The sequence below is a fragment of the Barbus barbus genome (assembly GCF_936440315.1).
Source record: "Barbus barbus genome assembly, chromosome: 18".
NCBI lineage: Eukaryota > Metazoa > Chordata > Actinopteri > Cypriniformes > Cyprinidae > Barbus > Barbus barbus.
The window spans coordinates 25,456,597-25,481,569 of NC_136746.1; the positions used below are offsets into that span (position 1 = coordinate 25,456,597).

At 34.8% G+C, this 24,973-nt stretch overlaps 3 protein-coding genes across 3 annotated transcripts in view; 2 read left to right on the top strand and 1 right to left on the bottom strand.

Moving 5' to 3' along the window:
* LOC306883822 (uncharacterized protein) overlaps positions 1–24,973 on the top strand; it is a gene marked incomplete at its 3' end in the record, with an annotated part of 468,688 nt that overhangs the window by 217,577 nt on the left and 226,138 nt on the right. The window lies entirely within an intron of this gene.
* On the top strand, positions 2,607–10,425 carry opn3 (opsin 3). Its single transcript, XM_079439759.1, has 4 exons — positions 2,607–3,150; positions 4,629–4,948; positions 8,494–8,745; positions 9,561–10,425. Exons 1-4 carry the CDS (start codon positions 2,823–2,825, stop codon positions 9,825–9,827), a joined length of 1,167 nt encoding a protein of 388 aa, XP_079295885.1. The 5' UTR covers positions 2,607–2,822; the 3' UTR covers positions 9,828–10,425.
* Positions 12,063–24,864, bottom strand: LOC306884213 (kynurenine 3-monooxygenase-like; the record flags this gene model as incomplete). Its single annotated transcript, XM_079439932.1, has 15 exons — positions 12,063–12,995; positions 13,699–13,758; positions 13,839–13,940; positions 14,548–14,630; positions 14,925–14,982; positions 16,063–16,210; positions 17,396–17,517; positions 18,048–18,119; positions 18,212–18,377; positions 18,919–18,987; positions 20,163–20,221; positions 21,766–21,855; positions 23,254–23,351; positions 23,589–23,658; positions 24,787–24,864. The coding sequence occupies 15 exons, from the start codon at positions 24,862–24,864 to the stop codon at positions 12,855–12,857; spliced, it is 1,416 nt and encodes a 471-aa protein (XP_079296058.1). The 3' UTR covers positions 12,063–12,854.

Consider the following 24,973-nt stretch of genomic DNA (forward strand, 5'->3'; position numbering starts at 1 on the left):
ACATCCCAACTCCTCACAATTAGACTCCATTCAGCAGTTGGTGTGCTGTTCCGTTAACTGTATAATTCTCTTCTTATTAAAGAGAAAGAGAGAGAGGGGAGAAAAAAAAGAGTAGATGCATGTATGAAATGACCCAGTTTCCAGAGACGTGAGTCAGATGAGGCTGTGAGGGTAACAAACTCTTTTCTAGGTAATTACTGAAAACACACAGCATACGGAGTTTAATCATGAAGGGTTTTCACATGAGGGCATCACAATTAGTTATTCTGTCACAAAATGCTGCATGAACCTGCTAAATTCATTAGTTAAATCATACTTTATCAAAAGTTTGCAAAATGTGCATTTAAAGGAATAGTTCACACGCTGAAAAAATCATACAGTTTTCGCTCTAAAATTGCTGATTTCACTAATAATTACAAAGAAATAGCAAGTAATGTATTGAGTTAAATGTGACATTTTGAAGCAAGACTGAAATAGCATTTTCTTGTAAAACACAAAATTGTGAAGACATTAAGATTCTTCATCATTTACTCACCCGCATATAATTCCAAACCTGTATTACTTGCTCTTTTCTATACAGCAAATATATAGGAACTATGGCTGACAATGACAACTATGGCTGTCTTCTGAAGCCATATGATGGGAGACTAAAATTTAAGTTATTAATCGCAACAATCTGCGATGAGGCGTACCACAACCAATGCTTTACGTCAGACCGTGTGCGTCACTCTCTTTGAGTTTGCGCAAGCGTGAATGAGATCTGACAGCTACAACGGATCGCCTTTAATGCTTTGTTTTCACACTCCTGCTGATTTCAAAGACAAGTCCTTCAAAGCTTGTAAATTAATCAAATCTTTCTCCACATCTCTAGACTTTCTTCTAAACACTGATGGGAGCTGTGAAAATATCACTGGGCAGGGAAGATAAAATACTGATCATATCCTCTGATGTTGTTCCAATAAGAACTCAGATTTGTACGTAATAGATTATTTATATTAAGAATATTCTAGGACAATTGGGAGAATTCCTATAAACAGTGACCCAATTCATCAACAAGGAATATTTTCTTCACAAACGTAGAGCTGTACTGAGAAGAACCTCTTATGAAACACATTTTCAAAGGTTGATCGAAGGTTTGACTGCAAGCTGCTGAAATAATTGTACAGTTTGCACATTTTCAGGTTCTTGTGAATCCTTGATTCTACTATGGAGTTTAAATCAAAAGCCTCACGTAAACAAGGAGAGTGGTTAAAAAATGGTTTAACTGCATTATGGCTGTGTTCAGAATGATATACCATACTCTTATCTCTCCACGACACACACACTGCATTGCATATTTTTTGTATAATGCATATATATATATATATATATATATATATAAATAAATTGTAGGCTAATAATATTTAACAACATTTTTATCAAATAAATGCAGCTTTGAAAGTACTTCTTTCAAAAACATTTAAAAAATCTTAATTATTGCAACTTTTGGTACTTTCTATATATGACTGAACCACTGGCTTCAGTCTTTCCTGAAGGAGATGTGCGTAATGTGATGTTAACAGCTGACATGTAATGAGCGGTGAATCATCGGAACCAACCTTCACCGGCTGCAGGGGCATTATTAATCATGATGATGCTCCCCAATCACCTGTTCTTCATTTGCATGTTTGTAATTAAGTGAGCAAAAGCATCGCCTCTTTGGCTGTCTGAGGTTGTTTAATTACCTAGGCAGTATAAAAATGGACACAGCTAGGTTTTTTTAATGCTTAAAATATTGTTGAAATGTATTTTTAAATATTAATAATTCCAACACTGGAGGGAATGTTTGAAGAGCTCGTTTGCTTTAATTTTAAAGTCTGATTCTTCAGCAGTGCCAGAATGAAACTGAGTAACAAACATTCCTAAAGGATCGTCTAAAAATTCACTAATAAAAAAAAATCACACTTTTCACACTGCAGCTCAGGGTTCATTTTTTTATATTTCTGTTTTTCCCTGAAGCCCACTTAAAGTTTCTTACACTGTTTTCATTTTACCACTTACTGTACTTCCTTCTCTCTGACCCTTGAATTAAATGTGAAAGTTCGTTACCTTTTCATGACTAATAGTTGATTTTCTTTAACTGATTTGTCTGTCATCAGTGCATTAAATATGGAACATAACAGACTGCTCATTCCAGTCCAATACTAAACATAATGCTTACTCTCATTTAGTTTACTTAACAGCATATTAGCCTACATATCTTCACTATTAGTGTTCATAACAGCACATTAAATGCTGAATATCACTCATGCCATTAGTGTTAAGACATTAAGACTTCATATAAGCCTGAATGTTGCCATTACTGTCATAGGTTTTTAAAACAGAGTATATTGAACATCACCATCACTGTGATTGTTCATAACATAGCCTATTGATCATCACCATTCAGTTTTTATATTGAATATTGCTTCCATGAGTTTCCATGAACAACTCAGTAGGCTGTACTGAGCATCATCTCCACTATTACTATGTTTTCCCTCAATGCATTACACAGCCTACCATTCTTGTGTAAGTTTTCAAAAAAGCGCAGTAGAAGCAGAGCATCACCGTCACTGTGATTAGTGTTCATAACAGCGCACTGCACACTTTGCGTTCAGTCAGTCTTAGGAAACGCTCTCCAGGAAGAACTTTCATGCTTTTCTCTGGATGTAGGTGACATTTTTCTTCAACCTTACTGACACACTGAACTACAATCACTATAGTGGACTGCCCTGATTGCTTCTGGACGGGCGCTGAATCGGGTCACTTTCAATCATCATGCTGAACATTCACTTAGAAAAGCAATGAATTATTTCAATGAAACATCGCCTGAGACTAACCTTGGTGGGGATTATGATTATATTTTCGCCGATGAGACTTATAAACTCCTGACGTTCACCATCGGATCTATCGGTGTCCTGGGCTTCTGTAATAATATCATCGTCATTATTCTGTACTACAGGTTCAAGAGGCTCCGAACACCGACTAATCTGTTAATATTGAATATAAGTGTCAGCGATCTGCTGGTGTCAATCACCGGAGTTAATTTCACATTCGTCTCGTGCGTGAAGAGAAGATGGGTCTTTAACTCTGCCACATGTGTTTGGGATGGATTCAGCAACAGTTTATTCGGTCAGTTCTGTCTTTAATGTATCGATATCGATAGAAATAAGTTTTCAAGCAGTCTACTTTGAATTCAAAGAAAGTCATTTAGGCTAAATAAAATTAAAATAGCTGCATAGCATGTAGATAGCAGCTCAAAATATTTCTCGAGTTAATTTTGAGATCTCTGACTTTTGATTATAAACTACGTTTGGAATCTTTGTAAATTTGAGAACATGAAATATTATTGAGAAATCGTTTTAAACACTAGTGTGAGATTGGAGGGGCTTTGTCTCAATAGGAAAAGGCAATATTAACAAAAAATCGCTGTCATTTTGTCTTTCCTACAGCAAATGATTTCGTTTTACTCATTTAACACAATCTAATTCAAGTAAATTAGAGCATATCAAATTATCTAAAGGAAATGCATGCTTTCCTCATCTAATTATATCAGACAGCTTCACAGTTGTAAGAATATTTATGCTTAAATTGATTCACTTGATCATGTGACCATTTACAACAACAGGCAAAGAAACAAATCCAAGCATCCGTAAACAACTATGACACATTTATTGAAATAAAAATCCATCTGGCGCAGGGAAAGATGAGGTCAAATGGAGTCATGACACTTTAATGGTCCAGAAATATCCAGCAGAATATCAACTAAGCATCTGCGAGAGGATATGCTTTGAGGAGCATACCATAATCTCATTTCTGAACAATAGATGGTCATTTTATGCATCCCAAGGTCACACCTGATGATAGATTATCATCACACATGATTGCTTCAGTACTGCCTCCTTTGACCCATTTAGATGTGAAACTGCTGCGTTTGATGCTTCTATAAACAGTGGTTTGTGGAGGCATTTGTGTCTATGACCTCCATTTTTGCTCCCTTGAGAGCTGACTCATTTAAATATTAACAGTTTTGATGAGATGTAGCTCAGTGTGTAATACTGCATCATATTCCACATCAAATTTACTAAGCCCAGAGAAGTAAAAAGAGGTCTTTGTGAATACACCTGACAGCTGAGAGGAAACACGTTAGTGCTGCCTCTGTCACAGAGGACTGTGGATGTCTGGGTAATTGGGGGATGTGTCTGTGAGTCTCTTGCCAGAGGAGTCTCTGCGGATACTGCAGTTCAGAGATGACGTTATTTACTTTTAGAAATGATACCAATTACTATAATCCATCATCTGCTGAATGTGAGACTGTTTGCTAGGAGCTTGATTTCTGTTAAAGAGTGAAGCCACATTGTTTTGTATTTATATTTATATAGTACCATTAGCACATCCTTACCTATCCTAATTTATCTTTAAAAATGAATTGTGTCCAAACAGGATGATCCTTATGAATATTTAGTACCATAATGAGAATCTTTAAAAAAGAGAATGGCAACAGACTCAAACATCTGGACACAGTTTGGTAATGAGAATTTGAGGACCTAATGTATCTATCTATTTCCAGTCAGCTATATGACTTTTTATTTCTCTTCTCGTCCTTTAAGGCATCGTGTCCATCATGACTCTCTCCGGTCTGGCGTATGAGCGCTACATCCGTGTGGTTCATGCCAAGGTCATTGACTTCCCCTGGGCCTGGAGAGCCATCACGCACATCTGGCTGTACTCTTTGGCCTGGACTGGAGCTCCTCTCCTCGGATGGAACCGCTACACGCTGGAAGTCCATCAGTTAGGCTGCTCCCTCGACTGGGCTTCCAAAGATCCCAATGACGCTTCCTTCATTCTCTTCTTCCTCCTCGGATGCTTCTTCGTCCCCGTGGGTGTCATGGCCTACTGTTATGGAAACATCTTGTACACTGTGAAAATGGTAAGACGAACAGGTGCAACAATGGGCTTAGCTAATAATAGTCATTTTCTCACTGGCTTGTCTGGATGCATCAGATATATATTCCCTGTTACCTGATGCACTAGAAACACACTAGCTAGTGAGTTTTCTACCTAGATAGGAGATTTTGCATGGGTTTTGGGTGCTTTCTTCCATAGATAATCTTTTCCAGGTGCAAAGTTGGTTGAATATTTGCTCATTTCTTTTTTTCTTTTTTCTTTATTTTATCGACCCTTGATTTCTCCAAACATTTTTCTCGCTTGTCATCTCATTTCTGATCTGTGATTTGCATATGGCACCTTACAGTTTCTTTCTTTCTGTCTTTAACCTTCATCATTCTCTCTTGTTCTTTTATAAATGCACAGTCAAGCTGCTATGATTTAGCAGTGCAGAGGTGCCGACATGCTGCTGTTTGATGGTCTATTTCCACTAAAAGCCATATTGTCTGAAAGTGCCTTCAGCAAATAAGCAGCGACGGTGATTGCGTATGTAAATAGCTTGCGATTTTCATCAGCACAGCTCTGGTGCAACAGATTTTATCAGTGTGCTGTCCAAATGGGGGAAAGCATGACCACTCCAACATGAGTGATTGTTTGCTTACCACAAACTGAAGTGTGCAGTCTTTTCTCTTATTTTTTGCTTTGTGTACATAGACAGATTTAATTAAACTATTTGTATGTTGATTCCCCTGAAAAGCATTCTGCCCAAAACAGCAACACTGGCTGATCCAATGGCATACGTTTGGGGCGGGACTATCCGTTTTCCTGACCAATGGCAAACTGGGAGAGTGTTCTGCAAACATGTTTAAAAACTGTTGTTAGTGATGCAAAAATGTCACACTTCACCTTTAAGCAGTTTATGTGTACCTTTGCCTTTGAGCTTGTTTTAAACATTCCAAAAGGTTTTGCACATAAAGAAAGGATTATGCTATTTTGACAGATATGATTATTATGATGAGACTCCAGTCATTCTGTGGCCTAGAAAATACTTTAATAGATATTTAATAGAGTCTTAAAGAATTTTTAGAATTATTAATGAATTTAGCCTGATATTTACAGTCTTGCAATTCAGCCAAAGTACTTGCAATCCATTGCAATCCACCGCACTGCAATATACACTATCATTTAAAAGTTTTAGTTTGTTTGTTTGTTTTTTTGAAGAAATTAATGCTTTTATAATATAAGTCAATTATAATAATAAAAGTTTCTTTAGCAGCAAATCAGCATATTAGAATGATTTCTGAAGGATCATGTGACACTGAAGACTGAATTCAGCTTTCCATCACATGAAATTTAATATATATTTTTATTTAATTTTTTAAAATTGTAATAACTTCACAATATTACTGTTTTACTGTGTTTGGTGAGCATAAAATCTTACTGAGCCCAAACAGCAGACTTGTGGTGTGGATCAATGTGATCCTTCAGTCAATCAGAAAGTGTAAAACTGCTGGATCGATGAAACAAACCACAACAACCTGCAGACTACACAGCAGTTTGGGTTGAATCCAGGAACGTTACTGATTTGAAACAGAACAACTACATAGACTGAAAAGAACAAAGCTACTGATAAACATCAGTTGTTAAAATGTGAAGTACTTGATCAACAAACTTCATGCATCCACACTGATAAATGTCAAAATAAAGAGATTTTTTTTAAAAAAAGCCAGTGCAACATAAACAAAAACCTGGAGAGCATGTTTAATAATTTAGATAGTTTCATAAGGTGAACTGTTTACAGACTGCAGAAAGCAAGTCAGTATTACTCAGAGTTAAACCCGTGAGGCACAATACCAGACTAGCCCCCTGTTCTCTTGAAAGTACATAAACACATATACCACAGTGTTGGTATTCTTGCTCTGAAATCAACCCCACAGCAGGAGATTCTTAATAATCCAGACTACTTATTTTAATCCACTATTTCATAATTTCTGTGAATTTTTTTTTTTTTTTTGTAGTACTGCTAGTGTGTTTGATCGGTGTCTTGATTATTCTATTCTGTATGAGTAAATATGGTTAAGTGTGCCAGGAACTGCTTGAATAAATACATAAATGAATCAGAAAATCAATAAATGCATTAATGAATCGGTGCATCAATAAGCACATGAATGAATCAGGGAATCAATAAATGCATGAATGAATTAGTGATCCAATTCATTTTTGAATGAATAAGTAAAATTCACATTGAGACATAACATACAGTAGAATATAGATTTTACAACATTTTAAAGCATCTATTCCACCACAGGACAGTTTAATATGAACTAGTGAATTAAAAATTTACTTAAATGTGGCCAGTCAAAGGCATTAAGTTATGCACTTAAATCCTTACATATTTATGCAAATTCAATCAAAAATAATGAATAATGAATCAATGAAGGAGTTGCATATACCCGTCAATGTCAGCAGCATGACAGTTTTAAATTATCCATGACATAAGGAAAAACAACTCAAACATGAGATTGACTATATACCATTTTAGGATAAAGTGTTTTAAAGTGTGTGGACCAGCTGTTCACATAAACCCCATTGCGCCCCCAAGTGCTGACCCAGTTCTGTGTTAGTTACACAATGCCAGGCGCCTTGAGAGAATCTCAGTCAAACTCAGCAAATTTTATGCAGTTGTGTAATGAAAATGAATGAATGAATGCATGCATGTGTGACTCAGAGGACATTGTGTTTAATTAAAGAAGCATCTTAAGTGATTTTAGGGCATGATGCTTTCAAGCAGGGCAGCATATGACCTCCATCCAAAGCCAGTCACCTTGGGAAAGTATATATCTTCATCATCAGGAACATTATGTGCAATATTCATCTAAAGTCTAAGTATGCCAGCCTAGTCTATGGATTTTTCTATTAACATATAGATTGTGGATATGGATGTGTAAATTGGGATAAAAGTTTTATTGTCTGTATTAATTTGACTGATAATCAGCATGGTGCTTGTAATTCTATTTTATTCTATCCTTTATCTTTTCTGTTCTCTAGAATAATTAAAAAAATTCTGATATTTATGGTTGAACCTTTTATTATGTTTAACTTTTACCCACATTTATTGGTATGTTATGTTTGCAGAATATCATTATTTTTGCATGGCCTTTTCTAGATTTGTAACTTTACTTATAAAACAGATTAAAAGAAAATCTACCTTTCTCAAATCATTTGTTTTAAAAACTCATCATTTTTTAAATAACACAGAACCGCAGATCCCAATACTACTGTCTTTACTATCACAAGTATTTTCTAAGTAAGATTTATAAGTTTTTTAGAAAAGCACTTTTAAATTACAATCTACACTGTAAAAAAAAATAAAGTTGAGCCAATTTAAAATTTTAAGGCAACCAGCTTCAGCAGATTTTTTTTTTTGTTAAATCACATTTTTAATGATATACTAATTTTTTCACACAATATCAAAAATCCACTTAAAGGTTGACTAAGTCGATGTTCTTTTTTTCCAGGTCGTGCAATATATTCTTTAACATAGATGAGGGGATTTATGACAGAATGTCTTCTGTTCTTTTCCTGTAGCTGCGCTCTATCCAGGATCTGCAGACCGTTCAGACAATTAAGATTCTGCGATATGAGAAGAAAGTGGCGGTGATGTTCCTAATGATGATTTCCTGTTTCCTGGTGTGCTGGACACCCTATGCTGTGGTGTCCATGCTGGAGGCTTTTGGCAGGAAGAGTGTCGTCTCCCCCACGGTTGCCATCATTCCCTCTCTCTTCGCCAAATCCAGCACTGCCTACAACCCCGTAATCTACGCCTTCATGAGCAGAAAGGTCAGCAGAGGTCACTTAATTCTGATGGAGGGGCATTTATTACAGTATATTTTAAAGTCAGGTCTGGTGATCCTCCAACTTTACAAGTCAACATACAGTGTATCTGTGAACTGTATAAGAGATAACCTTTGATATTTTAAATAAATGTAGTACAAGAAAATAACTAAATATTACTTTAAATAATTAATGATAAATAATCATTTGATGCACTTTTATACTAACAGCATTTTATCTGCATTATTCCATGAATTTTGGAGTAGAATGAAATTTTCATGAAAAAAGCAAATAAGTTTTAAACTGTGACATGAAAATATTTACTATATTAAAATATTAAAACTATTTTTTTCTATTGTGTAAAACAAAGGAATATTAAATGTTTTTCATCACTGATAATTACATTTAGTATTTTAATTTACAAAATGTGGAATTTTCAAGTTGTAAATAAAGATTATTTCACTAATTCAAATTATCTATTTAATTCTGTTACTTGCTGTTTCTTTGTGAAATGTAGGCCTACTAGCAATTTCTTGGCAAATTAGTATTAAAAGTAAATCCTACCCCAATTTGTTTTCAGTGCATTTAACAGGCGCTTAAGTTTAGTTTATAGTCTAGTAGTTTCACTTGTTAGCAAAAAAAAATGTTTGTAGATTTCACAAATTATTACAAAGAAACTGCAATCAGTACACTGAATTAAACATGACATTTTTGAAGTAGAAAAGTAGAAAAACTGATTTTAATAATTTTTGAAAAATAATATTTTACTGTGTGTGTGTGTAGTGTGTATGAAGCTTACATTCCTCTTTCTGATTGGTCAGTTTCGCAGGTGCATGTTACAGATGCTGTGTTCTCGTCTGGCCACTCTGCAGCACAGCATTAAGGACCGTCCCCTCGCCCGCATCGAACATCCTGTACGCCCTATTGTGATGTCACATAGCCGTCCCAACCGGCCCAAAAAGAGAGTGACCTTCAACTCTTCCTCCATCGTATTCATCATCGCTAGCAATGACACTCATCCTCTGGATATTACCTCCAAATGCAATGACGATCCAGACATCAATGTAATTCAAGTTCGACCACTTTGACACTTGCCACTAGTGACATAAAAGGAGGACGGTGGAGTTCATTAACATCACACTAATTTAATGCTTATAATATACAGAAACTTTTTTTTTTATACATAAATATAGAAAAAATATAATTATTGTTGCAGCAGTAATGCAACATAAACTGACTTTTTTGTGTTCCCAATCAAGATTTGTGTGAATTATGTCAATTGTAACTGTAAGTATTTTATGAAAATGACATAAGAGTTTGTTTTTGACCTATTGTGTTCCTTCTCTATCTTTTCGGACACTGAAACTTCCAGCTTCACCCAGTTTCATGGGATGGTGAGATATCCGCAGCTTAGATTGCTCAGTCCGTGAGCAGAATACATTAGTGAGTGTGTTCACATAGATTAGCAACACAGTGTTAGTACAAGGACTCTTCTAGGACGGGACATTTGTCAGGCTGCACCACCTTGTACATAAAGTCAGTCAGGTCCACAGCGCCACCTGGAGGAAGCGAAGTGTGTGTCCTATTTGAAAAACAAGCCAAACATTACTATTTCTACTGCTCAATATTTAGATTATTAGTGCTTTGAACAAACCCCTAAATATTAAACTTTGGCGAGTTTACCTCAAATTGCGTTGCTTCTTGAGAAGAGCTATGTTTACCCTTTTCTATTATAGAAAATATAGCCTACTTAAGATTTGCAAGGGTTGTAGAGATAGTCCTGGTCCTCGCTGCAGAACATAAGATCCAGAGGGTGAGGTTGGACCCAGATCCAACTCCTCCCACCGGACACATCCCTAAACCTACCCGTCTCCACCCTCTGATCCCTAGACCCACCCATCTCCATCCCTAAACCTACCAATCTCCACCCTATAGACGTGGATCCAACCTCGCCCCCTGGATCTTGTGTTCTGCAGTGAGGGCCTACTAAGGGTGTAGGTTTGATTTTGCCATTGGTGGGGACATGTCATAGCGTTCCGAAGTTCCGATCTGAATCAAATAAAGATTCATGAACCATCATTTCAGATCGGGACTTCGGAGGTTAAGGCTAGAAGGGAGACAGCTGTGACTATTGAGCATGCACACATCAATATAGTGGAATTTCTGTAACACTGTACAACAATAGACTAATTAGCTACTATTTTTGCACTAGCCTATTGTAAGGGGTAGTTTAGGATTGGGGTAGGTAGGCTATAGACGTTAATAAACCACAATCTAATAGGAAGAAAATTTTATTTTATTGTTAGTTTCCGGTCAGAGCTGTATAGCCTCAACCGACTTAATATAACTACATTAATATGAGTTGCACCTCAAAATGCATGTTAGAAGGAAACATTGTGCATTAATAATCAGCTTTATGCAGCATTATGATCTAGTTATATTCACTAAATAGTTTGACCACTGCAGTTCAGTTGGTGACGGTACAAATCAGTTGAAAGCATCCAGTCATCTCATTGAAGTGAATGTTAAATTTATCAGTAGCCATAACCTATTTTACAATTAATAGGCCTATTTGAGAAATTATTGTGATATCTGATATTAGCCTACAGTGATGGGCAGTATTTCAGATAGGCCTATACATGTATTTAAAATAGCCTGCGTAGGCCTATTTGAAATACAAAATATTGTTTTAAAAATCTGATGTAGGCTATTTTGTATTTAAATAGGCTACATTTAAGATCAGTATTTTCTGTTGGCTTTGTTTCTGTTCTGACTGCCACCAACTTAAACACATTTGTGGAATCTGAGTGAAAATATTTCACCCTCACGCTACATTGATTGCTTGGATTAAAATAACTTACTGGATAACGTCTGTGAAAATTCACCGAAAACGGTAAACGTGACCGCACCCGATTTAATTTGTCATGTCTGAAAATAAAAATTACAATTCCCAGTTTATGACCATGTAAAGCTTAAATATAAAAATAATGACTAAAAGCATAAGATGAAAAGCAGTCGTTGCATCAAAACAAGTGGTGGTTTTAAAGAAATAGTTTGCATTTATAATTTTATGAAAGGTTTGTAATACAAAAAAAAAAAATGGCAATTGAATGACCGACTGCCTGTTTGAGTGGGCAGAGAGCATCTGTTATCTGATTCGTGGATTATGCCTTGCGGAGGATTTGTGAACGAGAGTTAATGTGAGATTTTACATGACAGTGAAAGACCATCAGGAGGACTTAACATTTCTCCCACCCTAAAAACTAGAGTATTTTGTTGCACTAAAAGTGTATACATAGACAGACCCACAAAGCAGAAGAGTTCAAGCATTCAGTGAACAAAATATTTTATTCAGTTACATTAAACTCATTTTGAATCTAAAAGAACAGACAGTGATCAGCTTGACTTTAATATAATTAAAGAAATGATATCTATGTGCTTAGAGGTCACAACAGCCAAACAGATGTAATCTACGTGATTTATAAAGTAAAAGCAAACCTGATTAAACCTTAAACAGAATTATACACCCATTACAACAATTGCAAGGTCATGGTGACTTATTAAAAGGAATGTTCTGGATTCAATGTTAAAGGAATGCAAGACAGTTGATAATCACAGAACATGTAGAATAATCTCCATTTAAAATGGAAGTACACAGAACCAGGAACTAAACATTAAAATGTATAAGTGTTTAAGAGAAGCATTCCCACTTCAAAAAAATACAACTCAACGTTTTTACAGAGTAATTCTTGAAAATCAGCATTCCTGTCGCTCAAGTAGAACACGGTGCTTCCCAGGAAATGCTTGAGCTGATAAAATCTAGACTTTGAATGCAATGTAACTCACTTTGCATTAAAGCATCTATTGATGAGAAAATAAGTGCTTTAACAATCTTACCAGCTACATTTCTGCTTTAAACCATCTGGAAAGCTGGCCCACTGTACCCCCGTTTTAAGTGCACTACATTGACAAACTACTCAATTATTTTCTGTGGAAATCAACAACTTAACACAAAATGCAGAGCTTAACGTGTATTGAACAAGATTTCAATTCTGGTCCAGTACAGAAAGATCTTTTGGGAGTTCTTCCTCTGACAGGGTTTCCTGTGCATTCGATTAGACGCGCTTTAAGGCAAGTATACAGGTCCACAGGTGCTCTGCAGAGATGCTGGGGAGTTTGTGAGAGTATCTGATCAAGACATACATCCCGCCTGCAGCAGATACAGCTCCACACAACCACAGACCATGAGTGATCACCTGCAAAAGACCAGCAAGATGATTCATTATTTTACAATTCTATGAAAAAGTTAAAGAACTTTAAATCCTACTTTTAAGTGAGCCATGTAGTCTAATAAAGACATCTGCTGTGAAGGACAATTTCCATTCAGTTTGGACATTTGTGACCCTGGACCACAAATCCAGTCTTCTGTCGCTGGGGTATATTTGTAGCAATAGCCAAAAATACATTGTATGGGTCAAAATTGTTTTGCACCCTCAGATTCCAGATTTTCAAATAGTTGCATCTTGGCCAAATATTGTCCTATCATAACATCACATCCCATACATCAATGGGAAACTTATTTATTCAGCTTTCAGATTATGTATAAATCTCAATTTTGAAAAATGGACCCTTATGACTGTTTTTGTGGTCCAGGGTCACATTTATTATTAAATGAAAAGCACTATGATTATATGAAAATACATTAAACAGTGTAGTTAAAAAAAAAAAAAAAAACAAACCATTCGGTTTTTATTATTATAGGCTACATTACAGTTCAAATGTTTGTTTTTTTGACCATAAAGATACAAAAAAAATAAAAAAATAAATCTATATACCCGTATAATGTTTTGTTGATAGCTCAGAATGGAAAAGCCGTTTTAAAACACTTAAGCCTCACACAGTTCCTGAATTTACACTGACACTGGTCGTTTGTCAGCCACACACAGCATTTGTCTTCACCTTATTTTGCCAATGCCAGCGTTTCACCGCTTCATGGTACCGTGTTCTGGTGAATGTGACCTAAGAGCAAAGTAATCCGGCATACGAATTAGTGAACTAACCACCAACAAAAAACATGATAAACACCGAAAGGCTCTTACCATTGTGTAAAGTGGGGCGATTGTTTTTGGCATGATGAAGTGAAGGAAATGGTCCAGGTATTTTCGGAAGAGGAAATATCTGGAATTGACGTGTGCTCTCATCTGCGACACAGATCACATCATGAGCCAAACAGCAGCATTTAACGCTCTAGCTCTCGGTCTGGCCTAAACCTCTTGAAAACAAATGTGTGTGTCTGTATCTTCACCCAGCCATCAGTAATGAGGTTGACCTGTGTCACTGTGGCCTGTATGTCACATGCGATCAGCAGGTCAGACTCATTACTGCTCCTGTGTCAGTGAGTGTTTGTTCAGCAATGCGTGCGTATATATATATATATAAAACACACATACATACATACATACACACATACACACTACTTAATGAACAGAAAAACCCATGATATTGATGTTGCTATCTCTAAGAGGCGCTACAGGAATATTATATCCTCTATTCATTTGTCTTTCAATGTATTATCATCCATCCATCAGGATTCATCTTTATAATTGATACATTCCGGTTACCATTCAAAGAAACAAAAGCCATCTGCTCTCTAATCGTTCTTGCGGTACTTTGATATCGTGCACCGATCGGTATGTGCAGCGCCGCTTCAAGTCAAACAACTATTGTCAAGTGAATGAAATGGAAGTCATGTGACAGCACCTAGTGTTCAGATACAGTATTACAGCAGACATTGAGTTGATGGCCTACCTCTACATAGTTGTACATGGCCAGGTCAGCTATGGCATGATCGTCAGGTACACGGACTCTGGTGTATTCTTCAAGCACAGCAGCTGCAGGCAAATCACATTATAAAATTATTCATTTAATTTGTGAACAAATATTTGGCATCTCTTAGATCTCATTAAACAGTGCTGCTAATTACTGATGTTACTCTGGGAAGAAATGTTCCAACAAGTACATGATTGATTGAACATGATAAATTTTATTGTGTTTATTATATAAATAAGATTTATATTAATGTATATAATTATTTGTTTTGAATTAACTTTTTTTATTAGAATTTAATTAATAAATTTATTTCATCTCAGAAATACTGTGAACTTGAATTTGTGTTTCTGTCTTACCAAGGTTTTCATTGAGCTGGTCCATAATCTCATCAAATACTAAACAATCCTCAAAGCCCTGTGAATCAAAAAAAAAAAAAAAAAAAAAAAAAAAACAGACGACACTTATTGGTTATTAATGTTCTTCCACTTGTGCTGAACATTTCAATCTGCAAGACCATTAATGACCACATTTACAAGCACTCAATTTTTTAAGTAAGATCCATATCAGGGTTATAATAGTTAACTATAAAGTATATGAAGTTTATTTGCAAAAGCAGATGACTCCATTTTTTTTTTTTTTTTTTCAAAAATCATTTTTTATTGTTATCATGTTCTATTGTGTTAGTTAGCTGTATTTTTTACCTAATCAAAATAACCCAACTGCAGTTTGATTGAGATTAATTGGAATGCACAAAGAAAAAACACAAGCGTTTTTGCAAATGAACACTTCATATATACACATTTGACCCTAGACCACAAAACCAGTCTTAAGTCGCTGGGGTATATTTGTAGCAACAGTCAACAATACAGCGCATGGGTCAAAATTATCAATTTTTCCTTTATGCCAAAAATCATTAGGATATCAATAAAGATCATGTTCCATGAAGATATTTTGTAAATTTCCTACTGTAAATATATCAAAACTTCATTTTTGATTAGTAATATGCATGGCTAAGAACATAATTTGGACAACTTTAAAAAGGCGATTCTCAATATTTAGATTTTTTTGCACCCTCAGATTCCAGATTTTCAAATAGGATCGGACAATATTTGGCTGAGATGCAACTAACAAACCATACATCAATGGAAAGCTTATTTATTCAGTATAAATCTCAGTTTCAAAACATTTACACTTATGATTGGTTTTGTTGTCGAGGGTCACGTACATAATTTCAGACATATTTTAATTACAGACAATGATTTTGAATAATTTAAAATAGCAATAAAAACGAATGCAAACTAAAATACTAAAGTATCACTGGTCCATGTTCTGGTCAAGCCTTTATTCAGTACAGTGATGTGTATATGCTCCAGAACTATTGGAATATTTCTGTATACTGTTAATCACATTTCATCCGGTGTTCAGGTTATGTTTACATCATTGGGAGCAATTACAGCTGGAGACATAATGAATATCCTCACCACCCCCACTTACTGCATTCATGCCTTGACCATAGAAAGGAACCACAGCGTGGGCCGCATCTCCCATAAGAACACACTTATCAAACATATGGTACGGGGAGCACTTCACCGAGACCATGGCCTGAGCCGGCAGCAGGAAGAAATCCTGTTTGAGAGCCTCACTGTGAAAACACACACGCATAAATACACTCAGTCGATAACACATGCACATATAGCACGGTCACATCTGTCTGTGGCACAATGACTCACTGCTTAATTATGTTAATTATGACATTTAATGTAGGACAATCTTATTCAAAACCTCCTGCTAATTTGAATAAAAACCTACATTTTAGAACAACAATCTGAACAATTACACTGACTAGTAACTCATTATCTAAAATCCTGCAACTGAACATGCTGTATTAAGATCAATCTTAAATGTTTCAACTGATCCTCAATGTGTTTATATGTTGTTTCAGATTTGTTTGACTTTTTTCATTGTGGAACACAAAAGTTGAGTATTGGTCACCATTTACTTTGGATTGGATTTTTCTGGGTGAAATATTTTGTTGATATGAATAATTGAATACATCTAGTATTAAATTATTTAAAAAAAAAAAATATATATATATATATATATATATATATATATATATATATATATATATATATATATATATATATATATATATATATATATATATATATATATATATATATATATATATATAAATAAAATGAAAATATGAAATAATATTTATTAATATTAAATGAAATAAAAAGAAATAATATATTATACTCTACCATTCCTACTCCAGTCATAATTGAAAGAAATTAAATTCAGCAAAGATTCATTCATTTCATCACAAATAAAGGCATTTATAATGTTACAAATATAAGCAGCACAACTGTTTTCAACATTGTTCATAGGAAATGGTTCTTGAGCAGAAAATCAGCATATTAGAATGAGTTCTGAAGGATCATGTGACTAAAATCACATATTTCTGTCCTCATATGTGCAGGTTGACCATCGAATCATTTTTACAACCAAATTTAAATCTTGCGCAAAATGAGAACATCTTCAGTCAATTCTCGAATGCTGAACCTCACAATGAGCTGTATGAAACTCATTTACAGTTCTGTGAGGTTTGAAACGACTCACTGTCCTCACCCCATCATCCCAGACCAGTACTGTATCTCCTCATCACCTGCACCATTCATATTAAAAACCCGCCCGCATGGGCTGTGCGTCTGTTAGACTGCAATTTCACACCTCACTAAGATGTACTTCAGGCCTGAGAGAAGCATGAAGCAGAAATACTGATAAGAGACTGGAAGAGAGCGAGAGAACAAGATATACTCACACTCCTATCAGAGGTATAGAGTCAGGAAAGTATTTCTGGAAGAAACGGATGACCTCGTCACCGGAGCGGATCTTCTCGAATTCTTCAAAGGGCATGAAGAGTGTGCATGTGAACGTCCTATCCTTAAGAAACGAAAATCAAAAGGAACATGATTTTCTGCAAGGAAAACCACAATATAACGCACTTTCAAAACACTTTTGGAGGCCAAATTTGGACATTTGGGAAATACTAGTGCAAAAACTGAGAATTTTTGCATTTGTATGCCAAAGGTTGGGCTTGAAAACCACATACATAATACCAGCCCCTAATTGTAATAACAAACAACAAACTAATTAATGGTTGAGCCCCAACAAATAATGAATAATAATAATAATAATAAATAACTAATAGCTTATCACAAAAAATAAAATATCCTTTAATAATAATAAACGAATGAATGGCTAAGCATAAAATAAATTTAATACATAAAATGTTCCTTATTTTTAAATAACAATAACAAAACACTAATGAATGGATAATCTACTACTACTCATAAACACTATATAATAGAGGATTACAAAAAAAGTTAATAAACCGTAAAATAAATATATATTTGATTAAAAAAAAACAACAACAATATATTAGTTAAAGGCAAAGAAAATTATTACCTTACCAAGTTGGGCAGGGCAATCATCATGAAAGTGTTCCTGGGCCAAATGTGCAAGTAATTGGGCTCCATTGCAAACTTAGAGGACACAGAGAGAACAAGATGTGAGCAGACAAAATGAGGGCAGATATGTAATGAAGACTGCCAGATAACATTGCTGTGACCCTTACATTGCCGTCTTTAGGAGGCATGGTGAGCTCCATGTACCCGTGAGGAATGTACGTCTGGCTGTAATTGAAACGACTTTGCCGTAGGTACTGCTTCCTGATGGCAGAAAAAGCTCCATCACAGCCTACGATCAGATCAGCCTGGATCTCCGTCTTCTGGCCATCAGGTCTGTTCAGAAACGAAACCTCATTTGCCTCTCTACTGAAATCTAATCTAACTAAATCTCCACATACTCAAGTAAATTTACACACTCTGGTGATCACATGACCCTCCCGGGCAGCCAAACCAGATCTCAGTGACTCAGTAAAAAAGATCTCAGATCTCAGTAAAAAAAGCTTCTTAAGTGTAGTTCACCTAAAAATGAAAACTTTGTGCTCAATGAAAAGAAATATGGGTTTGGAATGACAATAAGGTGAGTTATGGTAGACTTCTTTTATTATCATCATTTTTAATGTCTATATAGTTTATTCATTAGTTTAAGATGATTTCATTTTAATTAAGTACTTAAAGTTAAACTAAACAAATGAGAAATTCAAGTAACAAAACTGTGATTTTATAGTTTTAGTTTACAGTAATAACTCCAGTTTATAATGACAGAATCTTCATTTTTGGGTGACTTATTTTACATGGCACCCCAAGGTATTTTAAACAATATCATAGTATTATTCACTAAATGGAGACAGAAAGACAGAATGTGATTGCCGTTTACCCAATGAAGGTCATTGTTCCTGATTTTGGACTCCAGTCCTGCAGCTTGTGATTAAAGTTCAGTGCAGTGCTGCAAGAAAAAAAAAAAAATCCAATTCTGTATATTTATTCAGTAAATAAAAGGAATAAGATTCAAACAGGATTAAATGAACAAAGACTTTGACTGCATCCTAATTCACATAATTATTGTACTGTGATAGGCTACTTAATACGTCAATGAAATGCGTTTCTTGTTACTAAACTCATCACTACTTAAATTTACTAACTTTTAATCATGAAATGGCATTGAAATGTTCATTAAAAAAAACGGCATTCAAAAGTGTGGGAGTTAAGTTTTTCTAAAGGAAATGAATACATTTATGGCCCGTTCACACCAAGCACGATAACTATAAAGATATAGTTCTAAAAATGGTTCTCAATATTAAAGAATAGCAGAGTCCACACCACAACAAGGATAAAGGCACAGACAATCGATATCATTGGAATCACTATTTTTCTTCAGCTGATGAACGATAAAAAAATAAAAATAAAATTGACAGCCAATCAGAATCAATCCTGGTGTAACGAGCTTGAGAATTTAAGAGGCAGACGAGTGTGCACAGACAATACAGCCTGCTGGTGTGGACGGTCCCTAATATCATTATCTTTATAGTTATTGTTCTTTTTGTGAAAGGGCCTTTATTCAGCAAGGAGACACTGAATTGATCAAAAGCGAAAGCAAAGACAAAAAAAAAAAAATTACATTTTGAATAAATGCTGTTCTTTTGAACTTAAAGAATCCAGGAAAAAAATGTATCACGCTGAAATATAAAGCACAACTGCTTTCAGCTTTGCCGTCACATGAATAAATTACATTTTCAAATATAAAACAATTAGTTTTAATTATAATAATATTTCACAATATTACAGTTTTTACTGTAGATCAAATAAAAGTGGCCTTGGTGAACATAAGAGACTTCTCCAAAAATATTTAAAAATTAAAAATTCACAGAACTTTTCAATGGTAGCTGTATTTCAAATTTAAACTGGATAATCAAAAAAGGGACTTGATTTTATCCATTAGTAATTGATTAGATCCCAAAAAGTGGGCAAATGAAGAGAGGACTCGAAACAAAAATATTGGAGATCATTTGGGATCGATATGCAAATGGCGAAATAGGGTTTTATCTTCAAAAGAACCCAAGAAGTCATTTATAAAGTGGCACATTAAGTGCAAAATCATTTTTGAAATGACGTTGGTTAAATGAACTGTTACCTGTTAGCAGCTCCTTGTTGAGGTTAGCTCTGTCCACAGAGAGGATGTACTATAACAGCAAGAACAGCCATGTTTAGGGAACATCCAGGATAGAGTCAGTCAGCCTGGAGAATGACAATTTTAATCTCTATTATGCATGTTCTGGATTATCTGGGACATATTAAATCTGAAATTATGGATTTATGACAGCCATGGAGTTCAGTCACCTGAAAGGCACTATAATCTACAGCTTAGAGGTCACAACTGTTTAAAAGCACCTTGACACACATTGTTTGCCGCATTGAGTTTGTTTTGTGAGGGGATTACATAGCAGTAGTCATAAGATAATGGTTTAAAAGCAGTTCTGTTTCAGTCCATCTGATGATTTCTAATCCCCACAAACCTCATGACGAACAAAATGAACACACACTGGGCCAGAGAACCCTGAGCTTTTCATCTCAACTCTTTTCAAAGCATATTTAGGGACATGAAACGGTCTCACAACCCATCTCCAGGCTGCGATATATTTCAGTGAAACAGGATATTTAGTTGTGTTAATCAGTGGTGCTCAACTGGTTTTGCTTCATGACCAATATTTAATATTGGACATTTAAAAAAAAAAAAAGTTGTGTAAAACAGTGAAAAATAAAATGACATACAGCCTCAAAATATGCAAATGTATTAATATGCAAATTATTTAAATGATATACCTCCTACTTTTTTTTAATTAGTTACTTTGTTCATAAATTTCAATGATATTATGACCTACACAGACCCCAAAATTCAAATGTATTATGTAAAACTATACAAATTTTATATCGCTGTTTTAAATTAGTTTTTTGTTCATAAATTTTAATGATAATGTGATGACCTACACAGACCTAAAAATGCAAAAGTATTAATATGTAAAATTTAAGTTTTAAATTAGTTTGTTCATAAATATCAATAATATTCTGATGATATACAGGCTCAAAAAACTAATTTATTAATATGAAAAATAATTCAAATTATATAGCACTCACAATTTTGTTCTTAATATTCATAAATTTCAATGATATTCTAATGACCTACACAGACCCTAAAATACACATTTATTAATATGTAAAATTATAGAAATTATATGCCTATAACTTTAGTTTATTAATAATAATTGTTCATAACCTGTCCGTGTTCATTTACATTCAGATTCCTGTCAAACTACTGTAGCCTTATTTATTCCACATTTATAATTCTAATTATTATGTAGATGTGACGGGAAACTAAATTTGCTGATTTCTCATAAAAAGAAAGAAAAATGGCTATGCCGAAATCCTAACTGCCACTATTATGTGTGCATTATGATTGTAATGATTAACAAGCTGGTTTGAAGGGAGATGGTTGCATTGACTCTGCTGGGGTCACTGGTCACGTATCAGCAAACGGCCTCAAAGCATGAATGCATGTCTGATGTAAATGTTCTCAACTAGTGGGTTAAGAACCCTGTAACCGTGCAATAACCTTACTGCAACCTGTCGTGTGACTGAGCATTTCTAAATTGCTGAGGTAAGGATCTAGAGGATAGCAATTTAAAATTATCATGTGTGAATATGAATTTGCAAATCTGAAAATAGTTACCTGTCCCTTCCTGCCGTAGGGTATCGGAGAGCATTTTCCATTCAGATTATGGATCATACGGGCATGCATTGGAATGCCTTTAGAGACTACCTACAAAAAACAAAAAAAAAAAAAATAAAATAAAATAAAATAAAATAATAATAATAATAATGCACATACTATACAGTTTCATTGATGTAATACACTACCGTTCAAAAGTTTGTGGTCAGTAATGTTCTCTTACACTCACTAAGGCTGCATTTATTTGATCAAAAATACAGTAGAAACAGCAATACTGTGAAACATTATTTGATTATTCTATTGTAATATATTAATTCAATGTAATTTATTCCTGTGATACAAAGCGGAATTTTCAGCATCATTCCTCCAGTCTTCAGTGTCACATGATCCTTCAGAAATCATTCTAATAAGCTGATTTGCTGCTCAAGAACCATTTCAGCATAAACCGCATTTATTTGAAATAGAACTTTTGTGAAGGTCTTTACTGTCACTTCTAATTTATTCAATACATCTTTGCTGAATAAAAGATAAAATAAAAATGATATGCATATAACTGTATATCTTGTACAAGTCACTGAAGCACAATACTTGGAACTAAAGCCAGAGAGCAATGAAAAATTGTCAAAAATTTAGTTGAAGCCCCTTACCGAAGCACTAAACTTAACCCTAAAATCTAATTTGGCAATGATCTGGGTTGATGGGAATGTTGTTGCAGGACAAACAAAGGCTGTTGATCCAGGCAGATGTCCTATTTGGGTAAATCATGTTACGTATTTTAAATACAAGAGCTCACAACAGCTCCATCCATCCACCTTATGCCTCTAAAGCTTCAGACTTCCTGTCACACTCTGTCAGTTATGAAAAATCGTGTTAACTCGGGGTTGAGTTCATACGGTATTCCTGATCTGGCATAGCTGTAAAATCAAAATAACCAAATCACTGAGACACAAGAGTATAAAACTCAACACTTCCTATAACGACAAGTTTGACTGTGTATGTATTGAGTGAAAGTAGATTTTGACCTAGTTTCACATGGTCAGACTTCCTCATAGTACTTTCAACACTTCCCTCCGTGGAAAAGCCTGAGACTAGCTCAGCCATCACTGAATTCATGAGCTGTTACAGAACATACTGTACTGGTTGTCAAGTTGTTTATTAAGAAGCAACTGCATGCTAACAGCGCTCCTAAATGCGTGAATCGTGATAGAAATATGCAAAATAATAAACCCAGCTCCAGGGGGAATGTCTCTTAAGTGTACTATACTGTAAGCCGCTGCATAATCAAAGCATCTGCTAATGGCTACTTACTAAATCAAAACACTGTGCTATGCATTATTAATTAAAGTGCCTAAGAAAATGCTGAATATGATGGCTTTAACAACTATAAACAGCTCTTTTATGAAGACACTAGTGTATGTAAAATCAGAATACATGCACCCTACAACCACTTAACTCCCGCAAGAATCACAGGGAAAGGACTAAACCCACCTTATCCTCCATTCCCACATGTTTCAAGGCCTGGCGCCCTCTATGTGACAGGGCCAAGTTGATGCTTCGACCCTTCACATCTTTTGCCTGCCGAATATCTAACAGAATAAAAGTTTAAATGAAGAGGTTAGGAATGCATTTGAAGTTAGGAAGACATTTGAGACCCTATATCTGTACATTATGAGAATGTGGTGGTCTATAATTGTCAGTTATGAAATAACTGAGCTTAGTAATTTTGCAATAACAAAAAGTTGAGCGATATAACTGAGATGCAGAATGACAGCCTTAAAATAAAGTCTTGATTAATGCTAGTGACAGATAGCTCATGTTTTCACCTTCTCGAGATTCATAGACTGCAACGTCGAATCCTCGTTTGGCAAGAAAACAGGCGTTCAGTGATCCAACCTGCAGGGTTAGAATAAGAAATAGATTACTTATGACAAAATGATTCCATGTTTTTGGATATGTACCATGTTAGTACCATTTTGTACACTGAAATATATTGGAGTTCAATGTAAATACTACTATATCATGGTAGGCTATGAAAATGGCAATCATTTTCCATAATGTTACTATGATTCAGTCACAGTACAGTTTTGTATAAGGGTGTTAAAACATAGGGTCTTAGAGCATCTGAAAAGCTTGCAATGACCTAATTTTTCCTTATAAACTTGTACTCAACTACAAAGTATATTAAGGAAAGGGGAATTAAAAAGATAATGTAGAGCTGAAGACTTTTGGATGATTTTACTTTAATCATTTTACTTAAAATAGCTATATAAAAGGGTACCAATGAACTTTCTCAGGCCAGGGTTTTGCACTGGTCTAATATATTATTTACAGACAATATTCTTATGCTTCATGCCAAGTGCAGTATTGTTATTATTATTTTTATCATCATCAATCATTTTTAAGTCACTCCCTTGAGCATGAGATCAGAAGATCAAACCATTAAAGGAGGAAACATTTACCTTAAAGTTGGTTTATGCAACTATAAACTCATAAAGACATTTAAAAACATAAACACACCCATAATAAGATGTTATATTCTGAGCTTTCATTAACTGTGTGTAACAGAAAAGGCATTTCATGTCATGGACATGTGTATTTATGTTAAATAATTCTTGAGTACACTATCATATAAATAACTGTAGAATTCATAGACTAAAATTCAATAAAGTCTGGATCTTATTTGATTCATCATTCAGGATGCATGGAACATTTACAGAGTTTCAGATCTACTTAGTCAATAATTAACATTCTTCTGATGTAAGATCTAGAATTACTCTCTGAATTACTGTGATTAACAACGGCTGAATTATTAAATAATTGCCCATTTGTCTTTTATAGAAAACATTCTCTAACAATAAAACATAACAACTGAGTTAGATATAGGCCTACTACTAATAAACTTTTCTGTCATTTACTCACATATTTAAACATCTAATTACTGCACTGACAGAGAGACAATAGATGTCGATTGAGATAATTGTAAGATGTGTAATGAAGTCATAAAGATGAAGAGATTCTCACCAAACCTCCTCCCACCACCGCGATCACTTTCCTCTTACTGCTGCTGGATTCATGCGTGGATGTGGAACCAGAGTCCATGCTTAAAGTGTTTAAAGAGTTAAAGTGGTCTGCTGGAATCACTGCGTGACTCAGTTCTAAGAGTTTTAAAGTAGGGTTACGAAGGAGGAGCAACACAAAGTCAATTAGA